General features: G+C 38.3%; 2 protein-coding genes across 6 annotated transcripts in view; both read left to right on the top strand.

Annotated features, from left to right (window-relative positions):
* Window positions 1-6,462, top strand: part of pbx1a (pre-B-cell leukemia homeobox 1a) — a 47,626-nt gene extending 41,164 nt beyond the window's left edge. Inside the window, exons 7-8 of one of the 4 annotated variants that reach the window (XR_011907615.1) lie at window positions 1,179-1,277; window positions 5,678-5,765. Coding sequence is in view for 3 of the 4 variants with exons in the window: in XM_072364449.1 (XP_072220550.1) it covers window positions 1,179-1,277; window positions 5,678-5,770 (192 nt within the window). In the remaining variant the exon portion in view is untranslated. Of the gene's footprint in view, window positions 1-1,178; window positions 1,278-5,677 lie in introns of all 4 variants that reach the window. The other 3 variants (XM_072364450.1, XM_072364449.1, XM_072364451.1) reach the window with 3 other exon arrangements.
* Window positions 6,463-11,741: 5,279 nt separating this feature from the next.
* prtfdc1b (phosphoribosyl transferase domain containing 1b) lies at window positions 11,742-21,652 on the top strand. Of its 2 annotated transcripts, XM_072364456.1 has the most exons (9): window positions 11,742-11,878; window positions 12,136-12,242; window positions 13,653-13,836; window positions 14,229-14,294; window positions 17,299-17,316; window positions 19,087-19,169; window positions 19,373-19,419; window positions 19,541-19,617; window positions 20,946-21,652. In XM_072364456.1, exons 1-9 carry the CDS (start codon window positions 11,831-11,833, stop codon window positions 20,991-20,993), a joined length of 678 nt encoding a protein of 225 aa, XP_072220557.1. In that variant the 5' UTR covers window positions 11,742-11,830; the 3' UTR covers window positions 20,994-21,652. The 2 variants fall into 2 exon arrangements, with proteins under 2 accessions (XP_072220557.1, XP_072220558.1); XM_072364457.1 differs by lacking the exon at window positions 19,373-19,419.
* Window positions 21,653-21,942: the final 290 nt, after the last annotated feature.

The raw sequence follows: 21,942 nt of genomic DNA, 5'->3' as shown, positions 1-21,942 counted from the left end.
TGATTTTTATGTGTATTTTAGGCAACAGACATCAATACGCTGGTTACATTCAGAGTGGTTTTTCAGTGTTTTAGTGTTCCATTGAGGTTGTTTTTTTTACCCCTTTTTGAAGAGACAATTTCATTTAAAAGAAAAAAAAAATTGGAGATGTTCAACACAAGCACCTCACACAACATGCTATAACTATGATATTGACTCTGATTTTTTAAATACTGTTGTGAATAAGGAAAAACACTGTTGAAGTTCAACAATTGTTCGAGTTGAATTTTGATCATATCATGACCCGCATCACCACTCCACTTTCAAAGACCAAGATTTCATAATATCCATCATTTGAATATAATGAATATTCCTGCCATTCACACACACACGCTCAGTATAACTGACAGTCTTATTCATTGGCTCAATAGATAAGGTGCACACAGAACAGGTAAGGCTTGGTAGTGTAGAGATCACGAGTACGATTACTGCTTGGAACCTGTTTTGTCTCTTTCCTGTCTACTTAAGAATATAGACGTGAAATGTCAATTAGATCTAGTGGTCTGCTGAACTTTCACTTTCCAACAGTGAATAGCCTTAAACTAAACTGTCTGCCACGATTAGATGAGAGACATTTATTAAATGTTAAAAGTCATACTGCTCAGTGGGTCTAGGTTGTGTTTTAGTGCACAAGCAACTTTCCATGAAATCGTAGATAACATTCGCAGTATTTGAACAAATCTCAGATAAAAACAGAATGAAAAACCTCATTCACATCATATGTAATTGACAGGCTGATCACATGTGAATGTCTTTGTATGTAAATCTTTAGAGTATTTGCTTCCATTTTATGTGTGGTTGAGTGTATTGTCTGCATTTATACATCTACAGGAAACATACTGACAATAATATGCAATTTTGTCTTCTACTACTTTCTGTTTTTTGGTGTATTATTCAACAACAACTACAAATAATTCTATAACTAGTTACTTTCTATCATTCTACCTCTATTTTGTCCTTTTGCTTTGTTCGTTATCAAGATTGTATTAGCAGCCAAATCATTCAGATTTGCTGTTTGTAACCTTTTCTTGTTTTGATACCCTTTTATTATCAGACTGACCTTTCCTTGTGCATTGCTGTCTTTGTTATCCCGTGCTTTTGTCTGACCAGGCCTTTTGTCTGTGTCCCTGCTGTTCCAGGTGGATACCCTTCGCCATGTTATCAGCCAGACCGGAGGATACAGTGACAGCCTCGCAGCCAGTCAGATGTACAGTCCACAGGGCATCAACGTAAGACCTGTAAACAATCCTTCTGTCCTTCTTAACATTTATTTTACTGTTAAGCTTTGCAGCGATTCCCAAGCTGGGGGATGTGTATGATCACGTCTAAATCTGTGTTCGCATTGGGATGCCACTCAGTAGACTTTGGCAGGGTCAGGTTGTTGTCTGGCCAGTTGTTGCTCACACTGCTCCACTCGTTTTTTTAGGTGGCAGCCAATGAGGCAGCTACCGGGCTGAGTACGAGCTGCACATGTCGGAGGATATTAGTGTTAGTGAGGCACCTGCAGTCAACAGGAGCAAGGACACAGGTGTCATCCTCCCCCCCAGTGCTGCTCTTTCATTGGCACTATAGGACAATTCCTATTTACTGTCCAATCTAATACCGGTTTCACAACAGAAACTTCCCTTGCTAATTCTTAAAATAACTCCCTAAATAGGCTGTCAAAGGATGGACCAGTTGTCTTTATCTCCTTGCTGGGCTGGAAGGGGTTGGGTTGGGCTGGGTGGGACAGGCGACACTGTAGGCGGTGTGTTAGCATGCAGATCCATAGCGACAGGGTGCGCGGGGCTGAGCAGAATCAATACGACAGTCACAGGGACAGAAAGAGTGGGGCTTTGGGCTAACAGTCCAAGCACATTGGTCAGATCAGTCATCCACAGGAACAACAGCACTGACAGCCAAGTCTGCAACATCCTCATGCTAAAATAAGAGCTTGCTACAACATGCAACAGGCTCAAATGGCAGTTGTTAAATGCAATGTGCTGGTAGTTAGACAAAGAGAAGCTATGAAAATCTTCTGACGAAAGCCAAAAACAACCTTTGTACTGGAAGTTAGAGGGAATTTCTTCTGATGAACAAAATTAATTCAGCTAAAGAGCATTTCTGAATCTCCAGCCCCTGATTGTGCCTTTCATGTATGGGCAACTCACAAAGTGGTTTCAAAACAGTTTAATCCATTAGAAATGTTTTTCTGGTTGTCTACAGAAAGAGTAAGGCCATAATGTAATTTGCACTATCTTGAATAAAAAAAGCATTCATTTAAAGATAAATTAATACTCTTTCTCTCTGAAGTTTGAATGAAACTCTGGGTTCTGCAAAAAATGCATTTATTGTTGAACGAAACTTGAGTTTGATGTTGAAATTTTATTGGTAATTTCTGAGTTAGTGTTACAAACTGTGCTGCTGGAAAATAATCAGAAACGTTTCATTAAGAATGTGAAAGTGTGAAATGGTAATGTGAAAATAAAATGATAAGATAATGAAAAAAGACAACCAATTGGTACTGTGATGGATCCCTAAAATAATAAAAAACGCTTTACTGGACACCAGTAATGGAGATAACGGGACACTAATATTGTGCTTTGATAATACAAACAAAAATAGCTGGGTTTCGTTGAAGCTTGTAAATTAAGTTTTGTATTCATGGAACTAAAATTGTATTTTTTCTCTCTAAGATTTACTGACTGAACTCTAGTGGTTCACCTCTCCTCCTTTATTCTTGAACAGCAATTACACCCCTTAAATTGCTGGTGGGTGTAGCTTCTCTCAGAAACTGGAAATGTGTTTTTTTTTTTCCTCATTCTTTTTGCTTCTGAATGAGATGACAGACGGTCTTTACGCAAAATAACAGGGTTTGGAAATAAGAGGCTGCCAAAGCACATTCCCAGCACTCACTAATAGCGCGAAAATTGCAGTTAATGTCCTAAATGGTCTTTAGTCGACCTTTTATCATGATTTGAGATGGCTTCCATTTTAAAGAGCTATTTTTTATTGCGATAATTTATTCTTTTATCAACCATCTCAGGGGTATGTTCTGAGATACATGAAAGCTCTGCGCATTCTGTGTCTCATCTTCTCTTTTTGTTTCAGATTATGTCCATTGTGTGGACGGAAAAATTAGAGAAGAGGCACGAAAATATCTTTTTTTTTAGGACTCCCCACAAAACAACTAAAGTTTCTGAAACTGAAGACATTATGTCACATTCTACATGTTGTTCCAATTTTTTTTTTCAAAGGCTACAACTGATGAAATACCGCAGTATGTTATCTCCCCCAATTCTAATCAGGATGTAGATATTAATGTAGTTCTTGTAGTAATTTTCTAGAGACCCACCTGGCGCTGGAGTCAGTATTTACAGCAGCTAGACTGGTAATGTGAAACGGACTCAAAAAAGAAAAATAAAACACTTGTTTTATTCCTTGTTTTCTTCTGTTAGACATCGTAAAGTTTTGCAATGAAATGAAAATCACATTTTTTTTTTCATACGTTGTTGTTTTATTCCTATAGTAAATGACAGCTGTAAAGTAAAATAAGCATAAGCATAATCATTTCCGTGGCTGTGCATTCCCACCTTGGAACTGCTGTATACCAACGACTGTATCAAACATACAGATTCTTGCTGCCAGGGCTTCGTACGTCATGAAAAATAAGGCCTCAATACTGACATTTTGCAGGGTGGGATTTTTCAGAGTTGGCTAGGCAGGAGCAAGGTTTATCAAATATTCGCATTTCCAATACCAGCATTAGTGCTTAATTAGCTGTTTGTTAACACAGTCAAGTTAAATGCTCGTTTTTTTTCCTTTGAGATAAGATAAGATAAAACTTTAACAATCCTGAAGTAAATTCTTGTGGCAGATAACTGCAATAGAGCTAAATAAATGAAGTAGAAAAATAGGTATCTAATGAGTAGTTTGCAAATCAACAGTGATTAATAGAGTATCAGCAGAAGTAAGATACGTTAAGTATAAAGTAAAGCAAATTAATGGCAATTTACCTGGGAGTAATATTGGCACTGCTATTGAGAGGTTGTATTGCACCAAATACTGAATGTAAAGATAGCATATTATATTAAATGTATTTGTACATGATAGCAATTTTTACTCTCACTTTATAATGTTGTAGAGAGCATCACATAAGATTTGTTACTATTCTGATTCATCAGCTCGGCAGCAACTCCTTTCAATTTGATCATCTTCTCCCAGCATAGAATTGTTTCTGTCTTGAGCACGAATAATTAAATTACTTTTGCGTTAAAACTTGCCGCTAGCATGGAGCACTTTTACTGTGTCTTAGTTGAAAGTGAGAAGCTGCAGCAGAGACATGTACATAAAGGCGGGGACCAATTTGCATATTCATAATTCTGTGCATACTAAATTGGCTACATCTAAGGCATTTTAAGGCATTAGGGGATTATTTTCATGGGAACAAATCAAACAAACAAACACGATTTATTTCTTTATTTAACCTATGCAAGAGTAAGAGCTGTCACAGAGACTTCCCTTGATTCTTCTTATCGCTGTGATTTATTTATTTATTTTTGGTTTTGAACAAAACCAGGGAATTAAAAAAAAAAAGTGAATAAAAATCAGCCAGTAAGGACTTTTTTTTTTCTTTGTATTCTGACACATCTGGCTGCTCCAGCTTTATAATCTTATGGAGCCATCATGATATCAAACTTTCCATCTAACTTTGAGCCAAAGAAGCCTTTTTTCAAAATGTCAAACTGTTCCTGAAATGAAACGATCGTGATATTCTATGAATAGATATATCTTTTTAAAAAATCAGTCTTATTCTGAAACATGTAGTCAATAGAGATTTTATTCACACACGAGCGATAGTGTATTAGATTTACTGGTGAGTGTATTTTATGAAGTAGATGTGCATTCACAGCAACAAAATCAGCTTCTTTTTTTTTTTTAAATCTATGCACAAAAGCACCAACTCTGTCCTTATCAAAACACCCTAAGGCAGTGTTTCCCAATCCTGGTCCTCAAGGCACACCGCCTCAGCCTTCTGCAGAGCTTGTAGACCTGACCCATTCATTTGAATCAGGTGTGCTGAAGCAGGGAAACATGGAAAACATGCAGGGCGGTGTGCCTTGAAGACCAGGACTGGGAAATACTGCCCTAAGGCTTTGTTTCAAAAGGTTTTCTATTGAACTGTTTGATCTACCTGTCTTGAAGAATAAAGTAAAAATAACTTGTTACGTTTAAACCTCAGATTTGATTGTAAATTATTTACTTTTCCGTCATGTTTGTCAATATATGTTTTGCGTCCTTACGGTGTTCATATTACATCGTGTTTGGCTTGAAAGGCAAAAGCACGCACACGTGACATCAAGTCCTAATGTTTTAAAGAGCACATATTAAGCACATTTACAAGTTAATCACTGAGCCAACGTTCCCAAGAGCAAAATCTGCTGTGATTGATGAAAGATGGTGCAGTCAAGTGGAGCTAGTCATTCCAAACCGGCCACCACGCAGGCAGGCAGCGTGCAAATGTTTTGCATGTTTATGGTGATATAAAGATTTAATTTCATGGGGACTTAAAGATTTTTTTAGCCACATTTAGCATCTTCCAGTACCCTGTGTTTCCATGTTTCCACTGAGCTATCTTTTTCTCCTCTAATTTTCACAGACAAACGGTGGCTGGCAAGATGCTCCGACTCCTTCGTCAGTGACATCGCCCACAGAAGGACCCGGAAGCGTTCATTCAGATACTTCCAACTGAATACACCCATCTCTACACCTCATTCACAAAAGAAAAAAAAAAACAAACAAAAAAAACATGGACTGATGTTGCTCTTCGCAGTATTAAACAAAGGAGTTCACTGTTCCACAGTTCAGCGAGGTCCTGTGAAATCCTAACCTGATGAATAAAATCATGTTTCCTCTGCTTATAACGTTGGACTTTTGGAATACAAACATGAAGTTTCACAATAAAAATCAAAATAACATTGCAATCAAAGGAGAGTTTGTACAGATTTCACAATATAATCAGAGGGCTGGGGTTCCTTATTCACTCGTAATGTTTTCACTCATTATGATGAAATGATAAGATAAAGTAAATAAATAAAATCATTGGTTTTAACTGAAAATACGTCATTCTACCTCTCAGCCATAAAAAAAAGTAGAAAATTTGTCAGTGACCATTACTTGTTTTTTGTAAAAATGAAACTTTTGTCTTTGCAAGCAAGAGGCACATCTTCTTACTTACATTTTCTTGTCTCACCTATTCTATGGTACGCCATTTAGACTTAAATATTGCTCAGTTGTTTACAATGTGTGCTCGATAAAAGTATGTTCATCTTCCCCCTCTGTCTCCGACAAGTCAAAACTGAGTTATGTCAGGAGATTTTACCTCTAAGGTAACCCTGTGAAGTATGTTATCTGTAAAACAATAAATAAATACTTGTCATCAAATCAGACAAGCTTGACATCATTCATTAAGATGCAAGAGATATCAAGTAGTTTCACACAACGCTGGCTTTGGTTCTGCAGCACATTTGTGGAATGGCAGTTACAGAAAAGCCTGATTTATTGATGTAATACGATAAATCAGATGTTCTGTTGATCTTTGCTGGACGAGGAGAAACATTCATGATTTTTTGTCGTCATCTCTGCAACCATGCCAAAATGCTCATGTAACCAAAACAAAGCCAAGAACTGTCTTTGAGCGTGTAACTTCTCCAAATACCGGCTCTTCTGGTTTCTTTTGCAAAGTGCTGGCGGTGCAGTCGAGTGAGTAACTCGGCCCCATAGAAAGGAACACGCAAAGAAATATTACTTTCAGCACAAAGAAAGTTTGTCAAGGATGTCTGTAACTGAGTTTTCAATACATGAAGCCACAATCCACTTAAAGAGGGAAGTCATTATGTTAATAGAGTTGCTTCCACGGTGGATCTTTGCTCCTGAATTTACAACGCGAGTCCAGAGACGCTTGAAGCTGGAAGCCACTCATCATGACGAAAAGCAACGTGGGTGAACCTGAACTGCTGCTCAGCTGGGGGACATTTTGATGTCAAGATGAAGTTGCATTCCACATTTTGTTGAACTGTGTCCTCTGTAGAACATTATTTGCGTATGAATAATAATACGACTCACCTGACTCCAGACTTAATTTGGATTTTATTCCCTTCAGCACCATCAGGCAGATTTTTGTCATATTCAAACGTTTATTAGCACATTTTAACAGGAAATCACTATATATGGAACAAAAAAATTCAGAGTATATGGTTTTTAGAGCAGTCCAACCTTGTCAATAGTTACTTTTTATTTTGAGTGGCTTATTTGTTTTTGTATTTTTTAATGATTTGCTTAATGTAGGCTGAAATTGTTTTTGTTGGCTTTTTCTCGTGAGTTAACCCATGAACTTTCTACATGTGTTTATGTGCACTGTTGTGCTTGACTTGCTTTGTTGAAAAGGATCTTCAACAAATTAAAATTATATGTAATACAGCGCAGTTATAAATCATCTTTTTATCTTTTCTTTTCTTTTCTTGTTTGATTGCGGGGCTTACGTTTCCTGGGGGGGGGGGAATTGGTTGCACAATGGTGGTGACAGTCACTGCTGTGGTGGTTGAATCCCCCATCAGATGACTGTACACCCTGAAGTCCATAATGGCTTGTATCCAACATATTAGGGGGCATGCACTCAAATACAAACTCTATAAATATATTTTAGCGCTGACCGCTGTGAGAACCAGTTTAAATATAAGTTTAATCGTCACACATTAAATTTCTTATCTAAAATTGACAGTTTCTACATTGTGAATATCTGTACGTTTCTATCAAAATTACAAAGAAGATCCACTCTTCTTCATATCAGTTCACATGAATATTTCATCACTTGAACAAATCCTTTGAAAAGACCAATACTAAGTTAATCGGTCTCTCTTGTTCATTTGTGGTGCCGAACCCCAGGCTCAGAAGCTAGTGTAGTTTTCTAAGAAAGCTGTGCACAGTAGTTTTCAGCAAAAATCTCTCAAATACATGCAAAATGTGCTTAATTTTTAGACTACTATATTTGCTGCTGAGGAATTGCAGTCCAGTTCCGATATGCTCCCCTAACCAATATACACCTCTTAATTGCCTCTTAATTGCTAGTTTAATATCTGTCTACTAATTTTGAATGATCAGAATGCCTGGAGTGAAATAAAACAAGTAAAGCTCATCTGTATTTAGTTTTCACTGTTCACGTGACCTGAATAAACCAATGAATGATGATTGAATGGCTAAAAAGAGGCTGCCTGTTTCCATTTATTTTTCATGTTGGTGACAACCTGAGAGCCATCTGAGAGCATCTAACAAATCAATTCCAAAGTGTGCAAGACAGTTGCCAGAGATCCAAAACTCATCTTTTCTGTTGTCAAGAAATTTCAGTTTTATGGGGAAAAAAACTGGCCATGCCAGACATTTGCCTGCAGCTGGAGTGAAATTAGAAAAAAAAAAAGAGGAAAAGAGATCAAGACTAAGGTCATGAAATGAAAAAGCAGGGCTCACAGAGAGTGTTGTGCATCAAATAAGAAACACCCAACCGACTGTTAAACATGGAGGAGATTCTACGATGCTGTGGGGCTGCTTTGCTGCAGCTGACACAATAAAAAAAGATTAAGTCAGAAAATCCCACTGGTACTGTAGAAAATATTTTTGTCCTAGGGTTAGGGTCTTGTGTCTCTCAGCAGGTTAACATACATCCAACAGCGCAAAAGAACAACTGAAATATAAGACAAGGGCGTTTCAGAGTTGCCAACAACAACGCCTGACCTAAAATCCACTGAAAACCTGTAGAGAGCTGAAAATTGATATCTTTCTCCTCAAAATTGAATGATATGACCACAATAGTGGTAAAAGAGTGGCAGAAGCTCCCAGCAGGAGCTTTTGTTCAGTTAAATTCAAATGTTCCAAATGTTCTTACCACACTGTAAGTGGTTAGTTTGCATTCAATTCAAAAGATGTCAAGATTAATGTAAGCCTACAAGTAGTTCCATTAGGTCTGACCGGGACTGCATACTCATTTGCACATATGAATAACATTTTATATCAGGCTTTGGAAGCATAGAAAGAAAGAATGAGTGAAAGAAATATTGAATTTATTTAGGTCATCTTACTCTTTGCTCTTGCTGTCTGCTGACATAGATATCAGAATCTGATAGAAGAAGAGAATGGTGGTAGCCTCTGTTCAAATACTACAAACAACACTGCTGACATTATCTAGCCGGACAGTTGCATGTCTGACAGGATTACTCTCATAGCAACTGAATATTCATAATTGGCCAAACAACAGGGGTGAGGGTGTAAGGGAGCAGTTGGCGGTAAAGTCTGCGGATGGTCACAGGCCTTGACTGCTGAGCGAGTGTGAAATGCCAAAGCCAGACTGCTCCCCTGCACCCTGAGGGCATCGAAGGAGCCGACCGGGTCTCGCCAGCAGAGAGGGCATCAAAAGCGATCTGACAAGACTTCTCCCAGAAACATCTTCTGGCTCGTGTAGCGTCGCTCAGCGCCGTCGTGCTGTAGATTAGCTTGATTATTCCACCATCAACCCCGCAGCTTAACATCAGAAACAAAAACACGAAGTGAAAAAAACTTGTGCTGACATTCAGTGTTTTCTTTTATTTTTGAGAGTTTCTTTTCTTTTTTTCTTTTTTTCTGCTGAGATGGTGAGACTGTACATGCTGATCGAAATCTAATGTTGTTGTTGACATCTGCCTCCCCAGCTGTCAGTGTAGCGCTGCTTAAATTACAGCTGCCGTGGAGCGGCATGGGTGGGTGGCCCAGACACCTTGTCACCCGTTTTCAAAGGAGGTCAGCAGACGGCTCTAATATGCAGTGACACAACAACAACCCAGACCCTGCTGCTGGACATGATCCCTGTGTGTTTCATCCAAAATTCACTCATTCACACACTGTCGCATGGAGGCAAATTAATTTGTATTGTGCATGAGAGAAGGGTGTGACACCTGAATCTCTTCAATAACCTAAATTAAAATTCCCTCTTTTTCCTCTTGTTTAGGTAATAAGACAGTGTCGTGAAATGTTCAAAGGAAAAATGGGAGAATATTCCATTTGAGTAGAAACAAAACTATTTGATTAAAACACATGCAGAAGTCTCTGTCTCTTTCCACTAGATGGCGATATTAACAAATACAAGTTGTGTTTTATAAAGTAATACCAAATGGTATATGAATTAAAAATAGAAATTTAGTTGATGAACTGGTTCCCATTTACACATTACAGTTTTTGTTTTTCCATCTACTCTTACACAACACTAAAAAGTGTCTTTCTTGCAGATCTCCCTCTTTGTTTCCCCTGGTGTGTGCACACAACATACTTGTGTGTTAGTGTGTTTATTTAAAAAACAAACTATATTTGCATGTGAAAATGAATTAATTTAAGAGTAAGACAGATTAGGTATATTAGACTCATGCAGTCAGGCACCCGAATTTGGAGACTCAGTTTTAAAGTGAATTTGCTCATTTCTTGTAGTTGATCTAACGAACACAATGAGGCACAAAGGTGCAAAATTACTCTTACTAACTATAGTTGTAACTAATTAAATAAAGTAAGTCTCAAGGTGACAAAAGACTACTCTAAAGACACTAAAAATTAACAAAAGACTCAAAATGACAACAGATCGACTCATAATGATTCAGCACAGCCATAAACTCAAAATGGGCAAAAACAGTAATGTACACACAATATGATACATAACAACAACAAAGAGATTAGTAAGAAAGAGGGAAGTACAAAAAGGACACAATATGTTCAATTAGGAAAAATAAAAAATATAATGACAAACTGCATTTCAGTAGAAGCAAAGGAATTCAAAGTGACCACAAACCACTTCAACAACGCTTCAAATGACTTGAAATATCACAGAGACTCGAAATAATCACAAACACAAAGAAACAACTTTAAAGAGGTTTGCGATGACCAGAGGAGAATAAATAGTCTGGAGCTCAAAACCAGAACAAAGCGACAAAGATTCAAAGTAACAAGGAAGAGTCAAAACAACCAAAGTAAAGAAAAATTACTAAACAACTAAAGATTAAAAATGACTACAGAGAGAAATAGAACAATGAAAACAAAGATGCTAAATGAACAAAAGCATTCAGATACATAGAGAAAGACATAAAATGACAACTGAGATGCGCATAACCACAAAAATTAAACTTGGAAAAATAGGTTTTTAGTCACTTTGTATCTCTCAGTCTGCTTCTGTGCAGAGTTGGGGGGGCTTTTTACAGATATGTACGATGTTCTTTATTTTTACAGCAGCTTTAGGTGATACATATAGAATACAAAACATAGTTGTGGATTTTCCACAGTGACCCTTTCTCAAAAACAAAAAAAAAACTATTAGGCATGACAGAAATGTATCTCTCTTTTTTAAAAAACTTTAATCTCAATTGAATGCTGTTTGTGCAGCTTTTATTTTCAATCTCTGCTTTTGAATAAACAGAGACCCTCAATGCTTCTTTCACGAGTTTGTGTAAAAACGACACCTCTGACTTGCCAACTCCGCCTGTCTTTCCCTGAGGCCCTTGAGCAGCCTGAGTAAACAGTGAGGCCCTCATTAGGACGGGATTCTCACATATGTGATGTTAGAGCGCCCCTGGCGGCTGCAGTACTGCACTACAGCCACTGGGAGACTCATGCTGGTGGTTTCCCAGTACTGTCTCACATTCCTCGACGCTCACGCTCCTCCTCTCCTCCTCATGGTGCCGAACCCGTCTGCAGCCTTGCACCACCACTTTCCTGAGACAAGAGGCTGTTTTATAAAGGAAACAACATGGCAGACTTGGCCGCCCGGGTTGAAGGAAGAACCGAGGGAATTGTGGTAATTTAATAAGAGGACTTGGCGGGGAATGAACAAGTGTAGCCTACTTCAGCGTAGGGAAACGTTTGCGCAGTCTTGGATGCACATTTTGCGCCATCAGAGGAGTTTTCTCGCCATGCGAACTTAGTTTCTGCAAAGCCAAATGTGTTTCTGGTGCAGACAAAAAAAAGTTAATTGGAGTTGAATCTATGTGCATATATAGATGATCATCACTGCACATTACAACATAATGTTTGCGTTTGTCTCTCTCCTCCCAGATCAGCGATGAGTGGCCAGGTTACAGTTTAGACCTCTTCAGCTATCCAGCTCACTACTCCGGAGATTTAGACTGTGTCATCATTCCGCATGGCGTGATTATGGACAGGTACATGACTAAACCTCTGGAGCTTCCTGCTCTATTGTATTCGGCTTTTATGACACGAATGAAAACTTCAGAAATACAGCTGTTATAACAATCTGCTGTTTTTTTGTCTCAGTCCGTTGTTTTGCCTGGAAGACAGAAGAACATTGAAAAATTCAGCTTCTAATTTCCCATATTTTATATATAAGTCTGAAACATATATATATAAGTTTCAGCTCACTATCATGTACGGCAAAACACAATTCATTACTAAACATCCCTTGCTCTACTGCACTGATAGTTTTAAGACAAACTTTTCTTTAGAGTCGTGGCTCTCAAAGTGCGATCTGGGGACCCAGACAGGTCCCTCACAAATCTTCAGGAAAACTGCAAACATTCTAATTTTGTTATTGTTTCATGTACTTGAAACTATCACAGTAAGTGCATTTACAGGATGTTAGAGGAAAAATAAAACCTGAAATACATGTAAACATGTTCGTAACATGAACTAACACATCCTGATAATGCAGTTGGAACTGGATTTGGTGCTCTGTGCATGCCCCACAGTTCCTAATAAAGGACACAAAAAAACCCCTGCAAAAATGGAAAATGGCTGCGACGGAATAGTTGATAATCTTCTATCATCTTTTCCTAAACTCTTTTACTTGACCTCAATGGAAAACGCCATCGAGTTAAGGAACAATGGCAGGATCAATTTTTTCAGACATAGGAAACGCTGACCGTGCATGGAGAATCCGACCACACTTACAAGAGACAACAGCCATTCAAGAAGTATTCTATTAAAAGTGCTTTAGATTCTTCATCTAAGGCAATCTTATCACGTAGTTACACTGTGGCTATATCATGTAAATCATATTAATAGAAGAAGATGTGATATTAAACATTACTTGATTATCAAGATGTGGAATTAAGAAAAAAAAAAAGAAAAGGTACAGATGTTAAATATATTGTTGTCCCAGACTGCCCACACACATGAATCCTAGTTAATGCGACTGGATAGAAATATAATCGAGTGCTACTTTGAAAGTGGAGCCCACAGAAAGTTGTGGAACAGAATGATTTTCTTTCCTTCATAAAGGATGGTCCAGTTCTTCCGTTGCTAAAGGAGATGATAAAGGAATCACTGGAGCTCCTTTGCTTAACATTTAGAGAACTCAAACTGGCTGCTACTCAGATACTTGCGGGTCATTTCATTCTGTTAACTTTAACAAAACTTTTAACAAAACGGACATTTTTGTTAGAGGAAAAACAGCTGAGAGTAAGTTAGCCAACCAGAACGCACATTAACTGGATGTTTTGAGTAACTGGGTTTAAACAATCATGATATGTATTGTGTCATATTTATAACGTGTGTGATGTTAACAGTCATGTGGGGCCCCTTAGACCTTAAAAGGTTTCTCGCGCTCTTTACAGGACAGAGCGTCTCGCTCGAAACATCATGGACGACCTGGGGGACCATGACATTGTGGTGCTGTGCGTGCTGAAAGGAGGCTACCAGTTCTGTGCCGACCTGGTGGACAGGATCAAGGTTCTCAGCCGCAACTCCGACCACACAATCCCCATGAGGGTCCACTTCATTCGTCTCAAGAGTTACCTGGTGAGCCCTCCATCCACTGCAGTAAAGGAAGCACTCAGAGACTTACAGTAAAGTTGCTGTTAGAAGGACGAGACACTTTTCATGCTTGAGATTGTTCGCAGTGATGGATATGAGTCTCATGACTTAGTCAGAGGATGTGTGTGTTATACTTCATATAGCATTATCACAGTGGTATCTTTGTGTAATCCTGCCCCGAATGTGTTGTTTTATGCGTGAGAGAAAAAGACCACAGAGAGGATGATATTATGTAATGGTGGAGTTCTGCAGTCCATTCATTTGTTTTGATGAGGCTCATCTATGGGATATACTGTATTTCAACTTTTATCATGTTTTATGCTTGTAATATAACAATGTCCAATACAGCCGCCTAACTAACATTTTTATATCTGCAGAATGACCAGTCAACAGAGGATCTTCACATACTTGGAGCAGAGGATCTGTCTTTTTTAGCTGGAAAGGTAGGATTCCCATTAACATCATCATTAAAAACAGGATCATAAAAAAAGTATTTTAGTTTGGATGACAGCTCGTGATATGTTTGTGCTTCATTTAAACAAAAATCACAAATGTATACTGGGGCCGGCATGCCTTGATATATAGCACAGCAGCCTCAGGAGGGCAGCCTTCCCTCGAATCTGTTCCCTCCTCCAACCTGACGAAATGGTTCCATGAAGGAAATCAAAGATGGCAGTTTCTGACAGCAGTGATCAGATACTAGCTGTTCTAATGTGATTGTTTTAAGGCTTATTCCACTTAATCTCAGTGGAAGCAACGTGTGGAGTCGGTGTAAACGTGAGGACACAGTGAGTGGGTAGATCAGGAGGATGTCAGTGGTCTAGTTGCTCCAGGCTCACTCTTCAACTACTTGTCTTGTTATCATGTAATCGGAGTTGGTGCCTCACTGAGCTGGAGTGTGTGGTGGCTGTTAACCAGGCTCTGTTAGAGTGCATATCATTCCCTTAAGTGTCTCAGTGAAATGGTGCAGACAAGTCAGACTCATCACAAGATTAAGTTTAGTTTCATGAATTAGAATCAAGAAAAAAAGCCAAAAACACTCAGATTAGTTTCACATGTAACCAAAATATGTTTGGTGTTGAACAACTGAATTAGTGTTCTATTTTTTGTGCCTTGTCTTTTCGACAGAATTTTAAAAAACACATAAAGAAAACCAGCACTCCTGGATTGCAGTTTTTAACTAAATCTAGATTTGTTCTTCCATGTTAGATTTACACAGAGGCTACTGTTTGAAGGCCCCATTGGTTAGCACAGTGCTATTTGGCTCGGGGCATTTACAGCTTCCCTGTAAAAATGGAAATCAGGGAGTGTGCCCCGTCTCTGCAGAAAAAGTCAGATCTGATTGGTGCTTTCCCGTGGCCTCATCAGACTGAACTTTAAAAGATGCATATAACTGAATGCAAATATAGCAGTTACCTCGGAGTGCTGTGCGGTGTGAGTCATGAATATTTTCTAAATGTTTTCCAGGCAATGATGGACTTTAAAATATCAATAAAATTACATACAAACTTACTTTTTTTTGTCATTTTTGGGCCACAAAATACATATTATGCACACAAATGTAAGCATCAAATTCGATTTCATGGGGATCATGAACCAAACACTGTGGCTGCCCAGTAGCTTGATGTGCAACTTCCTGAAAATATAACCACACATCACAGTGACAAAGACTGCAACAGCTGTGATTGGTCTTCTTGGTATGCTGTACTTACAAAGTATATTGCTTTGTTCAGATCAATGCTTCTATGAAACCAAATGTAAAGTGTAACAGGCTTTAATACCATCAATCTTGCTCATAATGGTAATTTGAAATATTAGGATTCTGCCATTGAAAACTATGTTGGTGTATTGTTTCATTCTGTAGCTTTGCCAATCAGTGTTTTGACTTAATTGGTTCAATGGTTGCACTCACGGCCTCTTCCGATGTAATTGCAGTAATTTCAGTCATGGTGATTGTTGTTCAACATTTTTTAACTCTATAAGTAACTATAGAAATGAAGTTACATCTGCCTCCAACTGGCCTTTTGGGTAGTGCAGGTGCAGACCAACGCAGACACACGGTTGTATAAGTATTAATGTTCACAACAAGTCGGTTACGGATGTACAGACATTTGTAGAAATCTGACAAGAATCTTAGTTTGAAACACCTCTAAACTTGATTCAGATGTGCTCAACTTCAGGCCAGATTGTAACCATCAGGACACAATCAGGATTTACCAAAAAGCTGATTTGAGCGGTCAATTTGAACAAGACCCAGTGTGTATAACTTCAAATTGAATTAGATGAGTAGTTTTTCTTCAAGGTAGTATTTCTTTGGCTGATGTAGGCACTCTTTACTAGCTCTCTCCTTACAAATCTGTGCACATAGGGGGTCATAAGTCAGCAAAGCTATTTTTAGGTCCTCTAATATGAATCAGCTTAGCTGAACATTACCAGTCACACACAACTCTCAGCTGAACGCTAACCCCCCCTTTATGTCCTGTAGCCAGGCGTGGCCCACAGTAGCCCACTGAAACACGAATAGGATATGAGGTAGTAAGTTTGAGTCACTGCTGTGTGCTCTCTTCACAGTATTTCACATGTACATGTGAAATCCCTGAGCTCCCTGTGATGTACTGCTAAATTTAGCAGCGCGTTTTTGACTGAAAGACGCGCTGCTGTGCTGGTTAATTGTGTGACAGTGAAATGTGATTAATTTATGCCCTTCTTACAGTGTGGTTTTCAAAGATTTAGCTTCTCTCTCCGACTTTACTGATTGTCTCTAGCTCATTACTTGATATTCCTCCAGGCTTAACTGCACCCTGAATAAATCTGTATGAATAATGAGTCCCAAACAAAGCATGACTGCATGCTTGGATGCACCCTTTGTTTAAAAAGTAGAGTAAACTGTCAGTTGGAGAGTCTCAGTTTTTATCTTGACCTACCTAGGCTGAAGTGAAGCTAAGATTGGGACTCTTTGTGTCCAGTTGACTCCAGCTGATTAGACAGACATTTGCAGAATTTCAGCTATTTCAGTGTGACATTCAAAGCCACACTGCTGGAAAGCCACAAATTTCCAATCAGGACGAGGCTGACGTTTCTCTGCAGGGCACTTTTGTTTAATCACTGACATTCTAAAAGTAAGAAAAGCCTTAATGCTGCAGTGTTAGTCTCATTAATTGCAGTCCTGTATGGCTGAGCGGATGTTTCAATACTTTTGCTTTTAGTCATCTTAAAAAGTAAGCTCATATGTGATCGTTTCCTTTTAGATTTATTTTCATTTGGCTCTACTGCTGAAATAAAAGTGAGCAGCTTTTATTTATTTATTTTTTAACATATTGTGCTTGTGTTATCATAAATGTATGTTTGTGTGTGTGATAAGGGAATGTGACAGTGTATATGTTTCTGATCTAAGATAACTGTTTGCTTCCCTCTCTCTCGCTTCTTTTCCTGACATGCTCTCACAAGAACGTACTGATTGTGGAGGTGAGTCAGTCTTGTTTTTGCTGTTTTTCCTCCTCTCCAAATGAGCTCATTGTACTGCCGTGGATTGTTACCCAGGTCCAGAGGGGGCCTTTTAAAGTTTGTTTTCTTCACCAGGACCTGAGACTAATATGTAGAAACTTTTTAATGGTCTGTCCTATATGGAGGAATTAGGAGTCGTGATTACCAACTTTACCCTGTCGGCATGATAACCGAGCCCTATTTATGGCAGTAGGTGAAGTTTATGAGGTCTTCTAAGTTGTACTTCCTGTAAGCAGTGACTGCATGATGAGACATTTTGAAACAGCAGTCATTAGTCAGTGCCCACTATCTGGAAAGATGTACTCAGTCTTTTCTTGACTGAAGCTACCGTTACACTAATCAATGTGAAGGTCTTTAGTGTTGCTCTTTACAAAATAATCACTGGAAGTCCGCTTAAATTTCGAAGCTTCGACAAATGACTTATTTAAAGCTGACAAAAAATCAATATTTTTATCTTTGCTGTGGACGATGTTGCTACAAATAAGGTTATTGTTTTGGTTTGCTGTTACCCTACTTTTCGCAGCAACCTTTGGCTGCATCGCATGCTCTTTATATTTTCAAGTATTCGCTCTAATAAACCTCCTGCAAAATGTCCAGTGTCCAACTGAAGTAGCGACTGGCTTGCGAGAGCAGCTAGAAATATACCTATGTTTTATATTTAGTTGGTTTGCGTGCAATTATTTTACCAAATGTTTTCAAGAATGATCAAGTCCAAATTGTGTGTCTTTTATTTTTCAGAGTATATTTTATTGCACACACTGTTGAATTGTGGCCTGTCTAGATGTGGCAAACTTACATACATGAGTCAACAATAACTAAACACATGACAAAATGTGACTGACTATGAATTAAGTCATCATGTTGCAACTCATTTATGTGAATAAATGACACGTTTAGTGCAAGTCTTATGACCAGTGTCAACTTGGTGTTGAAAAAAGTACTCGGCCTGTGGTCCAGACCAAAAGAAACTTTGTTTTTTTGTCATTTCTCAGTTGTATCATATCCTTTTGACGCCCTCTTGTTACTCGGTAACTACAATCAGTTCAGCTTTTTTTTTACGCTACACTGCACAATCTGAAAAAAAAAAATCTAGGCTCATTCCAACCTCCGAGCTGTGGGTTAAGCCAACTCTCATAATCCCACAGTACTTCACAATGTTAACACGCAGTGTGTTTTGCTTTTTATTGACTGAGAAAGCCCTTGGGGCAAAACTTATGAACTGCTCATTTAAATGCTTGGGATACATACGGCTAGAAACTTGTACAGTTTGCTCTTTTTACTTTGAGGTAGTCAGCTTGTCTACAGTTGAATAGGAACGATCTCCACAACGCAGCTGCTGTCATCTGACTTTTAAGACCTCATTACATTAGAATAAAAGACAATGGTAAAAATGGCCAAAGGAAAAGGAAAAATGTTACAAGAGCTTTGGTCGTAGTATTTAAGTCAAAGTAGTTTTATTGGAGTTCACACTCAAGTCTGTGGCTTTGTTCCTCCACTTTTTCATTCCTCCAAGTGCAAGAGGTCAGATGCAGTTTTGTGTAAAATATCACGTTCTCTGTAGAAGTCATTTTACTGGAATGATTTTTAACAGTTGAGTAACATTCGTAAAGCATGACAGTGAGTGAACTTCTAACTTCTCTCTTGTGATGTGAAACCGTTTTTTTTTCTCTGCATTTCCACATTGAAATTCACCAGCTATGTCAACCCAGTGTTGTTTCTTCCCCCAAACAGGGCATTGTGGGCACTGGAAAGACAATGAAGACTCTCCTGAAGCACGTTGAAGCCTTCAAGCCCAAAATGATCAAAGTAGCAGGGTAAAGACGTCAAAACAAAGCCAGCCCAGTTGGCCTGCTTTATGAATCACTCAATTGCCACCTTGTAGTCTAGACACAAACAGACAGAACCAAAGACCTGAATTTCTGGTGCCACTGTCTTAAGAATAATGTTGCCCTTTGACACCTTAACAGATAGACAGGATCTGATGCTGCTAAGTAATATATGCTTTTGTTTTCCCCAGATTGCTGGTAAAAAGAGTGCAACATAGCTCAGCATGTGTTCCTGACTGTAAGTGCCTGACCAATCATTTTCATGTGCGCATGAGTCAGTGCTTCATTCATATTAAAAACTATTAAAGTTGGTGTACGTGATGGAAAAATTTGTAGTTAATGTTCCTCTTTGGTTTCAGATTACGGCTTCGAGATACCCGATCGTTTTGTGGTTGGATACGCCTTGGACTACAATGAGTATTTTAGAGACCTCAATGTAAGTCATTGTGTTTTGTATTGAAGAAGAGCTCAAAATGAGTCCAGTAAAACTGGAGTTGTCATGCAGGCGTCAAATAAATACAATTTTGTGTTGAACATTGTACAAAAGCATTTTCAGAAAAGTTGGGAAGTTTTCTACAATGCAGCAAAAACTTAAATCTGGTATTTGTTAATTTTTTAAGCTTTATTTAGCGGACACACGTCAAAAGGAGATTATTTTCAGTGTATTCATTCTCCACCTTCATTGTGTTTTAGAAAATGTATACAAAATGTTGTATTTGATGCCACCAACACGCTCAAGATACATTAGGAGAATAACATCGTTCTGAAATATTCTACATTCAACAGATTTGTTAATGACAGGTGAGTTCCAGTAAAAGGAGATTGGTCCAGATGTTTAATCTTTCCAAGCAAAATTGCGTCAGGGCTCATTACTTTGTGCCAAACTCTGTTAGACAATCATCAACCAGCTAAAAGAAAATGTTTCTCAATGCAAGATTGCAAAGAACTTTGGTCTTTCAGTGTCTACTGTGCATAATATTGTGAAAAGATTTGCAAAGTCAGGGGAAATCTGCCAAGGCAGATGACCCATGTTGGATGGGCGTGAGCTTCAAACCCTATGTTTGCAGCACTGCATGAGTAGCCATCGTACAACCATGATCATTATAACCACAGGCATTCAGGAGTACTTCAGAAAAATATTTTCACTCAACACAATCCACCCCTGCATCCAGAAATCCAAGCTAAAATGTATTAAACAAGGAGGAAGCGGTGTACTTAATCAGCTCTGCACAGAAAGGCCACCTGGAAACTTTGGACACGTGTTGTGTGGTCCAAAGCATGAGGGAGAGTCCACATTTCAGCTTAGTTTTAGGGAAGATTGATGTCTGGTTGTATGTTTCTAAATGATTTTGCACCATCAAGGCGCAAAGTTCAGGGTTTATGATGCTATAGGTGTACATCAGTGCCCATGGCACGTATACATATATTGGAATTCTTGACAGATAACATACCATCAGAGGAGTGTCTTTTGAATTCTATTCTTTCAGCGTGCACTTTAATACAATGTGAATTACAAGCATAGAACACATGCTGGGTTCACTATCTTGTTTTAGTGTTTTGCTGGTGTCAAATTCAGGATTTGTTTAGACTTTCTAAATTCTATGGAAGTGATTAGTGAACACTTTGAAAATAATTTCCTTTGTACTTGTGTCTGTTAAATGAAGGAAATACAGATTGAAGTTTCTGGCGCATTTCAGGGCATGGGTTTTCTCGAACTTGCTTACAATTTGCATTTTGACTGTACTTTTTCCCTTTGTGTTTTAGCACATATGTGTGATCAGCGAAAGTGGGAAGAAGAAGTATAAAATCTAAAGAGAGGGCCGTGACAGAGGTGACTGTCGCACTCATTTCACCTAACAGCAACAGTCAAGACATTTCTCTGAAAACACTATAAACTCACAGCTGCTATGATAACATCTCATTTCAAGCATAACTGTAAAAACATTCCTCCTATCAAACATGTAGGTACGCACCATCATTTAACTGGTAATACTAGAATACTTATTTTTTTATGGGTTGTGAAAAAACAACAACTTTTGCTCTTACTTTTAAAAGGAATTAAATTGAATGTTTACATTTGCTCCAACTGTACACTTGTGTGTTTGAGGTTTTATATGGTAACTCTTCTGTCACTTCCCAGGTTCAGGGCCAAACAAAACTATTGTTAACATTAAGTGAGCTAACTACCTCTGTTTTCTTAGTATTGGATGTAGAGTACTTTTTTTTCTGTGATTCTTTTTGCAGTTTATTGTATAATAAAAGGTTTTTACTGTAAGTTGTGTTCCCTCATGATCTTGGTAATGAATTTGAAGTGGTTTCTTGGTTGAGCTCACAAGATAGAAGGGCCATTATGTAATATGTTTTTCTTGAGCTGATGAAAATTAAAGGGGAGCTTTGAGTCTTCTACACAATCCTTACTTGTTTTAAAGTGATAAGCTGCTGGATTTTTAATTGAACAGGAAGCTGTTGTTGATTAGGGTATGAATTAAATTTTCTGACTTCAACCTGAAACACCAGGTCACTTTTCTTTGTTGGAAAAATAAGCTAACTGGGAATGAACCGGTAGAGAGAACAAAGGTGAGTCTGTTGTGTTGAGCTGCTGTCCTCTTTTATTTACACCTGACACATGACTCCCAGTCTTGAAACGGGGAGCATGGAATTCCTTGAGGACAAAACAATTTTTCCCTTGGCTTTAAAGATCTTTTTGGGATTACAATGAATTGCCTCTGACTTTTTTTTAAAAAGAACTGGACCCTAACAA

This window comes from Leuresthes tenuis, unplaced genomic scaffold, assembly GCF_036924035.1.
Source record: "Leuresthes tenuis unplaced genomic scaffold, fLeuTen1.0.hap1 SCAF_14, whole genome shotgun sequence".
In the NCBI taxonomy this organism is placed as follows: Eukaryota; Metazoa; Chordata; class Actinopteri; order Atheriniformes; family Atherinopsidae; genus Leuresthes; species Leuresthes tenuis.
The sequence above is the reverse complement of the archived record's forward strand: the minus strand, read 5'-3'. Positions and strand labels throughout refer to the sequence as shown.